This window comes from Vigna radiata, chromosome 5 (genome assembly GCF_000741045.1).
Source record: "Vigna radiata var. radiata cultivar VC1973A chromosome 5, Vradiata_ver6, whole genome shotgun sequence".
NCBI classification, from domain to species: Eukaryota; Viridiplantae; Streptophyta; class Magnoliopsida; order Fabales; family Fabaceae; genus Vigna; species Vigna radiata.
This window is the reverse complement of record NC_028355.1, coordinates 1850965-1860783: the sequence shown is the minus strand read 5'-3', so window position 1 is coordinate 1860783 and position 9819 is coordinate 1850965. Positions and strand designations below refer to the sequence as shown.

Here is a 9819-nt window from a genome sequence, read left to right as displayed (position 1 = left end):
TCTGAAAGTATAGAGACTAAAAACATATTTAACCCAAAAAATTTCGATATCCAAAAGTCAAAGGGTATAAATTTTTTATTGGTAACGGGATACTCCTGTATCCGTACCCGTACCGTGCTCATATTCATAATTACTTTATTCTTATTTTAATATTAATTAATTAATTCTTATAAAATTATAAAAAATGGAAACATAATATTATTAAATATTTCATATCAAAAGAACGTATTATTGTTTCTTTAATATTAAATATTTAGGAAAAATTTATAATTATATAGGTGTACCATATAAAATTTCATTACAACTAAAACATTTATTAAATTTACAAACATTAATGAAACAAATTTGATAAAATTTAAAAATAAAATAAAGCATATATTTCATAAGAAAAAAAAATTAGAGTATATAGATTATATGGATATTTTTATTTTAATGAGACCGACTTATTTTAATAATAAAGGTTTTGTAATATAAACAAAAGTTTATATTGCATTTATTATCTAAAACATAAATTATCTCTCCAAAAACTTTTCTCTTGAGTTTTCTACCTTCTTTTTATCTTTTCTAACTCATGAGTTATTTCTTTGATGATCAGGAGGTTCTTAAATGACACAACAGCGAAGTCTACGTTTCTACCCGATCAATTTCTTCTATAGAGCAAATAAATTTTGACTCCTTTTTCTTTTCACCGTTTTGTTCTAAAATCTCTAGTTTTGATGGTTGATGCATGTGTTCACCCCTATTTATTCCTCATTCCTTGTCAATGAATGGTCCTAAAGACCTATTCTGATTTAAATTCGACGTTTCGTAGGTGTCTTTAGAGTTCCTTGAGTCAAGCAACGAGTATGGGGTTCTAGAGTTATAATAGTTCCTTGTGAGGTAAGGGAAACTAATGTTTGTCTTTAAATTACATTATAATGTATGAAACTGTAATTGTTGGAATGTATGATAGTATATGATTGAATATGCCTAAAATGTGTGTTTTTATGTTAAATATGTTGATTGAGGATAATAAATGGTATGGTGATTAATTCTCTATTTAAATTTTGTGTGAACTTGGATTAAGATTATGAACACGGTTGACTTGATGGTTTTGGTGTAATTTTTGGTGAAAATGTTAAAAGTAAAAGTGTGAGTAGAGTTATAGGTCAAGTTTGGTCTAAAATGAAGGTTTGAACTTGAATTTTTCTGAAATATTGGTTTAAGGTGAGGATTTGTGGTTTAACATAGTTGATTTGGTCTTTTGGAACTTGTTTAAACTTGGAGTTAAGAGAAATATGATCTAAGATGAGGTATTAGTACTTTAAAGGTGTTTTGGTTGGTTTGTAGGGATATTTTTTGGGGTTTGGAGTAGTGAGATTTTGAATTATAGGTTCTGGGTCAAATTGGTCAGTTTAGAGGTTATTGGTAAGTCATTTATAACTTTCCAGAGCCCTTAAACCACTTAAAAATGAACTAGAATTGAGAGAATGAGATTTTGGTCTCTTAAGTTTATAATTTAGAGGCTTTTGAGTTGGTGTCTTGTTATAAACTATTGATTATTAGTTTAAGATAGGTTATACACTTTTGTTTAGGTCTAAAGTAGTTTATAATCCAATTTAGCAGTGTTAGAAGTTGGTAAAATGATTAGAATAGGTAATGGGTGGTCTAGAAGTGCTAGTTTTGCAGTTTTGAGTGCTGCAGAATAATGCAGTCTAGCTGGGCAATTATAATTCGCTAATTGAGTGAGCAAAATTGGCTAACTGGGCAAGTTTTTGGAGTTTTTGGCAGAAATTTGCAGTGGCTGAGCGAGTTAGCTCGCTTAGCTTAGGAAGCTTGCTGTTTTGCCTCTAGTTGGGCGAGCATAGTTTGTTAGCTGAGTGAGTAGGTTTGTTTTCTTAATTGTTTTTTTAATCCTTTTACCTATGTGTATGCTTATAAAAGATATACAGGTTTGTTGTATGATCTATGGAAATATGTAAGGTTATGTCTATAATTATGTATGATATATAATGATGAGGTATACGTGGTTGATCATGTGAATGATATTGATGGACGTAATTCCATGATCCTCGTGGAGAAGCTATATGGTGGTGTCTTGTAGTGTTGTTAGTATGAATGGTCGAAGTTAAGTACTAGAGGTTTATCCTGACACTCTCAATAACCCCAACTCAAGTAGAGATGGATGGTTATGTGGTGGGGAGTAACATGAGATCTTAGCATGAGGGGCCTTTCTCCATTTGGCAAAAGGACATTTTGAGAACTAACATTGTGTGTGGTAAGGTGAAACCCATTGGCAATGACTCTGCAGAGTAGTAGAGGCCACCATAAATGCATAAACCACCATACCTCGACATTCATACTATATTCGGATGAGTCAAGTCTAAGTCTGTGATATGATTAGGATGTATGTTTTATTATGTGTGTAATATAATGTATAATGAAATTTTATTGTATTATGATGAACTGTTTTACCACTAGCTTACCCTTGCTTTTGTGTTGTCTGTCTATGTGTTGTTTTTTTTTTGCAATGATCACCTAAATGGTGTAAGCTTAGGGAGACGTTCTTTTCAGTTGCTCCGACGAGCGATGAAGGTGAAACAGAAGGGTTGTTAAATGATTCTACAAGATGTAGATCTCTAGTCTAAAGTGATAGGTTTGTTTTATTTAGTTGTTTTATTATCATATATGTAATATTTTATTTTAGTAGTTTTATATAATTAAAATGAGATGTTACATATTCAAATTTAAAAATATTTTAGATATCTATTTACTCTCATTCTTTAAATTTGAATGAAATCTCTTTTTCTCATACACTAACAAAAAATATAATAAACCACTTGAATAAAATCACATTAAGAACAAAAATTGAAATTCAACATAAATATTTCATCTTTTCAACTTCAATATATGTTTGATGATAATAAAAAAGATTAATAGACAATTACATTAAATTATATTATTATATGATAATAAACAAATCTTTTTTAGACAATTCTAGTAATAGAATTAAACTTTTGATAGTGTGTTAGAAAATAAAAATAGTTATATAAAAAAACATTAAAATAATATTTTACATCACAAAATTAAGCAACAAATAAAAATATTAAAAATAATTAAATTATCTTGTAAATGAATGGTTTATGTTATTAAACACTAAAATGGAGAGTTAAACATTTAGGATAAAATATCTTGGAATAAATATTTAGATAAAACAGGCAAAAAAAAAAAAATAAACAAAAAGGGACCAGTTAAATAGTTTATTTTAATTATAAATAAAATTTAAAACAAACAATATAAATAATATAAACAATTTAAATCTAAATTGGTAAATAAAACAAAATTTACTAAACCAAACGCCATTGACAAGAACGCAAAAAACTTACAACATTAGCTAGTGTATCAAATCATACAAATAATAAAGTAGATAAGTTCAAATATCATTTTTTTCATAAAAACTCGAGTTTTTTAATAAAATTATGATTATTTACTAATTTAGGTTAAACAATTTAAAATAATAAAAGGAATAAACTTTTAATAAGACAAATTCTAAATTATAGAAAGCAGTTAAATGGTGAAATTAACAAATGCAATAGAGATTTCACTATGTGAAAACAAAACACAATATATTTTACTCTAGTATTCACATGACTATTTAATAAGTCCTAATATTTTAAAGACAAAAGACAAGTCTAAACTTATTAATAAAAACCCTAATGTTTTATATTTTTTTTTATTAATAGTCCAAGAGTTTGGATGTTAAATAGAATGAATAATGATGAACTCTATGTTTACATCCACAATCAATTAGTTGTTATATCTTAGTCTATGTTTTAGTATAGTGTCTAATTATCAGATACACACAAATATGCAATCAATCAACTCACAAAGTTAAAATCGAGAATAAAACACAAGAGTAATGAAAAATAATTATATTAAATAGTAGAAATCACAAAAAGTTAAGATACATTACATTTAATCCTGAATACTAAAAAATAATAACGATGAATGTTTATAGCTTCCAAAATCAATCTTTTCCTTCTCTCGTTTTAGATCAAGTTCTGTCTCCCCTAAAAGGGGAGGTTTATTCTGAAAAAGGAATATATTTTTTTTAATTGTTTAAACCTTCTATTTAAAGACTTGAGATTTGTAGTTGTAATAATAAGCTTTATGGATAACTAATTTTGTTGATAAGTTAATTATTTAATTCTAGTGATAATCTTATTGAATCTCTAAAATTTCTAATTTTGTGTAAAATATAAACTAAATACTTATGTTTTCCGAATTTATTAAATAAAACTTTAATTATCTAAAAAAACAATAATAAAATATCAATAAAAGATAAAAAAAACATAATAATGCTAATTACCAACTACTTATATCTACAAAACAAACACTGAGTAAGGTAAGTTAATGTAAGAGTAAGGAAAGTTAAAGTTGAACATCACTTAAAGCATAACATCAGGAAAGAAAATTTCGAAAGAACAAAAGGATGGTAGAAAATATATCCGAGGACATCTATGCATGATTGTGGTCTGCAATTTGTCTCAACACTCATAATTTTCACCACTTTCTTTGACATGAATTAGTGAGACAACACGTTTTGTTTTTGATTTTGAAAAACATGTTTCATTTGGATTTGGCTTATCTTTTATTGTCATAATCACTTCAAAAGCACTGAGTACATGCTAGACTCTGTATATAGAAATACCACTTGGATGGTTTTGATGAGAACACTCTGTTCCTAATGTAGATGGAAGAATGAAGTATATACATCCAAAATGTTTCTACTAAGAATAAATTCATTATTTGTTTATATAAAAGAAAAACATTATACATAAATATTTGACGCTCATAGAAAATTTATCTAAGACAAATTATTGAAGAACAAACTTTTAGTGATTATTGTTAATTTGCACTAAGATTGGGGAACATGAGTATCTAGAAAATATTTTTTTCAGTTGTCGAAGATATTATGGAACGTTATGATGCAGCATTGTCATCTTACAAGCTTCGAGAATAAGTGGCCCAAAAGGGTACGTGTAAGTATTAGCTAGTATAAAGGTAGAAACCTATAAACATTGTTGGCTTAATTGCATCTTTGTTGTTTTCAGCATGATCATAATCTAGTGTTTCATGTCCATTATTGCCTTTGTGTTTTTCTTCATTTGGTGGCCTTTTACATCAATCCAGAAATCTCTTTACAACACCATTTAGTGTAAGGATTTAACATCACATAGATAGTGGGTCATTCTACTTTCGACTATTTTACAATATATGTTAGGGTTATATATAGTTAAATATTACTAATTTTAACCTGTGGAAAATACATTACACCTTATGGATACTTCAAACTTACACTTAGATATAAATACTTTTATTAGTTTTCTGGATCCCATAAATTTCATGTTTGTTGAAAATTGATTTGACTAATATTCAAATACCAATTAAGGGTGATTTGGTTTTTCAAAGTTTTATTTTTTAGAACAGTTTTTACAATCTTATTAATCAATCACTTGAGATAATGAGAATTGAGCCTTTTTAAATTATTAATATAAAAAAAAAAAAACACATAAATTTATACTGATTCCATTCAAAGAATTTACATCTAATTCTTTACTGGCAACCAGAACTAGAATTATTTTATTGTATCATATAAAATTTACAATATTATTAGTACATCTAAAGAATTCTAAACTCTAAGATACAAAGAATTCAATAAACCTGAAAACAATACTCTAGTGCAATTGTGTGACAAGATTAGCACACAATTGCAAAAAACATCTCATTGTATCACATAATTGCACAAAAACAATAATCTACGTAGTGATAAGATTAACAAAAATGGAATGAAAATAAAGAAAAGAAAAAAGAAAGAATAAATCTTATGTATGTTACAAATGACACCAATGTCAAACAAGACACTTTACAACACCTCAATCTTAATTAAAAATTTTATGAATATGAAAATTTCCAATAAAATGTTCTAACCTAATTCAGATTTATTCAGATCATTTGATTTGTAAAGAATCACTTCTCAAATAATAAGGAATGATATTTTTTTTAAAAAAAATTGTTTTATGGTATAATTAATTAATTATGTTATTAACCTAATCGATTAACTTGATTAAAGAAATAAAATTATTTTTCAAGATTAACATGATCTATTATGTTAGTGTAATCGATTAATAAAATAGTTTTTACATTTTTTTTTTAAATTTGATTCATATAACATCAAAATTAAATTTTCTTGATTAAGATGAAATTAAATTCATTTTATAATAGTCAATCTAGACTCATACACATATCCTATTATAATATCCTATTAAGATATACGTATTTTAAACCATTCTTTTCATATCAACATCATAAAAAATAACAATTTGATCTTCTTTGATATATGGTAATAATAATGTTTTCTAAAATAGTTTTGAATCATTGTTTATTTTTAAGATGAAATACACTTAAACATATAAGCTATATAATTTAAAGTAACATATAAGATAAACGTCTAATTATTATAATTGATGATAAAATTATTTTTAGCCTTTTTAAATTTGTCACTTTTGGAATCTAGGCAACTGCTTATAAATAAACCCAATTATTTCAGCTGGTACCTTATGTTGGTTTTGTAAAACGTTTTTTTTTTTTTTCTATCATATATATATATAAAACAATCGATACCAAATGTATTTATAGTTTTATAGTCTATCAGTCAAAATTGAAAATAATTACATTTATTTCTAGTGTATGGTTACAGTATATTTGGTTGCATAAAGTGGGAGAAATGTAAGACAAAGTCATGTTCTTGAAACTATAACTGTGTAATTAATGCTAGTCTTACTTTTGTATAATATAACTTCATGTATTCAATTATTTTATTAATTAACTGGCCTCAGTTTCTAAAGGAATTTTTTTGGTAATTATAAAAGTTAACGTAATTATAAAATTATAACTTCATATATAATTATATATATTTGACTAATATGGTTATTTTTAAAATAATGAGTTTCCTGTTTTTATAAAAGTGAATTTAAAAAGAAAAAGTGTTTATTTTAGAAGCAGTTATTTTTAAGTTTAATCAAAGTTACCCCATTGAAAAATTAGATGACGTAAAGAGTTTGAATTTGAAGGAAAATATTAATGATTGAGAAGAATAAAGGGTTTAAGAGTACAAGCCCATTTGAGCTGGGACTCCTGTTCCATTGATCCATGACCCTTGCAAAAAAGCCTCAACCGTGTACCTGTTAGCCTCATCCCTATCAATGTCTTTGCGGTTAGGCCAGTTCACCCTAGCGGAGGTGCTGGCGCCTACTCCATTGTTGTTGAACTCACCATAGTACAAGGTTTTCAGTGCAAAGTCCCCTTCCCATGGAAGCCACCCATCTGGGTGAATCAAGTCCTCTATTTGAGTCTCCATGATGATGGTTCTTGAGTACTCCTTCCAGGGCCTTCCGAGGTAGTTCTTCACCGTCCCCTTCAACGGGACCAAGTCATCAGCAGCTTTGATCACACACTTCTGCAGAACGAACCCAGTGTTTTCTTGCCTGTCCAGTCTCCCTTGTGCAGTCACAATGTTCTGCTGGTTTTCAAGGGGCTTTTTCACCAATATTGTACAGTTTTGAAACACTGCTGATGCGTCACCGAAGATGAAGTCGATGGTGCCGGTGATGGTGCAGTCGCGGTAGAACTGTCTGTGGGTTTGGGCGTAGAGTGTGTCTTGGTAACCGTCAAAGACACAGTTGAAAAACATTGCTTGATCGGCTTGCACTCTTGCAGCCACTGCTTGATGCTTCTCTGCTCCTGCAGTGTTTCTGAATTGCATCTCTCTGCCCAAGAATCCATCTCCCAGTACCACTGCAATGTGCATGTCAAATTTCTGTTTAGCTACACAGCCTTCAAGAAATCCAAGGGTTTTCGAGTTTTCTCTTACCGAATGATGCAGTTTGGAAAGTTCTGACTCCATCAACGAAATTTTTGTTGCCAGTGATGATACTCTTGTCACCTCCGTCACCATACATGGTTAGGTTTACCAATTTCCTTGTCACTGTCACGGTCTCATCGTAAATTCCAGCTTTAACATAAACCACGTACCTGCCATGCATTAAAAGTAAATGCTTTGCACGAGCATCCACGGATACAGATATTTCCTTAAAATAATCCAAAGAGAAAAGATTAGTACCTTCCCTCGTATGGTGTCTGGATGGCAGCCAAGGCTTCAGAGATGGTTTTGAAGTCTCCGCTTCCATCTTGTGCGACGGTGACATTGGGTGTGGGTTTCTCATCTGATCCTTTGAACTCAGAAGGGCCAGCCCAAGTAGGGATAGGCAATGTTGGAAGTGGATCATCCGAGGAAGGCATTGGGACCGGAGCCGCACCAGGAGCGGAGCTAGGAGCAGGAGCAGAACCTGCAGGGGCAACACCAGGAGCAGAAGCCGAAGAAGCAGAAGAAGCAGAAGAACCGGAAGCAGAAGCAGGGGCAGGTGCATCATTATCGGTGGTTTCCCATGGAACGTGAATGTTCCCAGCTCCTTGGAAGATTGAAAAGAACGAAGCAAACTGCGACATAACGGCAAGGGCATTGCTCACAAGCTCCCTTGACTCGGCGAATAGCTTCGTGAAGTCTTCCCTCATCTTTCCTTCGGGAATCCCGTCGATGCAGGTTTGCTCGTAGTTCATAACAGCGCTGAGCCAGTTGTTGATTTCCGCAGCTTTCGTGGAGAGTACTTTGGCATCGTTTTCTCCGACCTCGTCGATCGAACGTCTCAGCTCATCCTTGGCGTCATCGAACATCTCCTTGCAATCACTGTATGCGCCTTTCTCCTCTGGGGACGCGAACTCCATTTTCGTGGTTTCGTTGAAGGCTTTGTTCATCTCATTCTCGGCAAGGATAAAGGACACCTTGAGCAGGTCCTTGGGCTCCGTCAGCTTGGGGTCCTTCTCCAGAGCCTCACCGAGGGTTTTCTTGCATTTGTCTTTGTACTCCGCGGAGCCGCAGATCATTTCTACCAGCCTCGAACTTTGGTCCACGTGTGGCCTCGCGGAGGCTTCTTGTATTGGGGTTGCGTTTTTTGTGGAAGAACCGGTTCTCTGAACAACCACGAAGGTGGCGGCACCAACCACGCATGCAAGAAGAACGGCGGAAACCACGCTGATGATGATCTTCTTCCTGAGCCTTTGTCTGTTCTCGTTTCTTCGGCGCTCCGTGATGAGCTCGAAATCCTGGAAGGCCATTGTGGTTGGGTGGGTTGTTAGTGTCTAAGGCAGAGAGGACTCTGCCCTAGACTCAAGGGACAGTGGATATGGCGAAGGAGAAAAGGGGGCGTTTGTTTATTGTTCGGTTCTTCCCCCTCTGCTTTCTTGCATCAGCTTCCCCGAATTTATACTCTTCCTGCATGCATGTACGTGGAGACCAGAGATTTTTTCGTTTCTATTCTATTTTTGGAAGTTCTTCATAGGGTTCATAGATTAATGCGGTGATGAGTCGAACGAATTACTCTCTTCTGTTGCCAACTTCGCCACTTTCACCAGCTTTGCATGAACCACGTTCCACCATGGAGACAGCCAAAAATAGAACAACAGACATGGTTACAAGACAAACAACTTTGTTAGTTTGGTTTAGAATAATGCTTATTAAAATTATCATATTTCAAGAAGCATTAATATTTACCCTCTAAAGCAAAAAATTATTTTTTAACTTTTAGATATATTTTTAGTTAAATCGTGCTTAACACGAATACCGTGGTTTGTACTTTTGTTTTTATTTTTATTGTATATATGATTCCAATACCATTATCTCATGTTTAAGTTTGAAACAACGTCCGTCCAAAATAATTAAAA

General features: G+C 31.7%; 1 protein-coding gene across 1 annotated transcript; it reads right to left on the bottom strand.

Annotated features, from left to right (window-relative positions):
• Nucleotides 1–7126: 7126 nt before the first annotated feature.
• On the bottom strand, nt 7127–9391 carry LOC106760060 (putative pectinesterase/pectinesterase inhibitor 45). Its single transcript, XM_014643497.2, has 3 exons — nt 8162–9391; nt 7913–8073; nt 7127–7836 (listed from the first exon to the last, which is right to left on the bottom strand). The coding sequence occupies exons 1-3, from the start codon at nt 9211–9213 to the stop codon at nt 7145–7147; spliced, it is 1905 nt and encodes a 634-aa protein (XP_014498983.1). The 5' UTR covers nt 9214–9391; the 3' UTR covers nt 7127–7144.
• Between the last annotated feature and the right edge of the window lie 428 nt (nt 9392–9819).

Bases quoted from the DNA above. Each gene is read 5' to 3' on its own strand.
- LOC106760060 (XM_014643497.2), bottom strand. From the start codon at position 9,213: ATGGCCTTCCAGGATTTCGAGCTCATCACGGAGCGCCGAAGAAACGAG. The intron at 8,074-8,161 runs GTACTAATCTTT...AATGCATGGCAG, and splicing joins CAGACACCATACGAGGGAAG to GTACGTGGTTTATGTTAAAG. The intron at 7,837-7,912 runs GTAAGAGAAAAC...TGCACATTGCAG, and splicing joins TTTCCAAACTGCATCATTCG to TGGTACTGGGAGATGGATTC.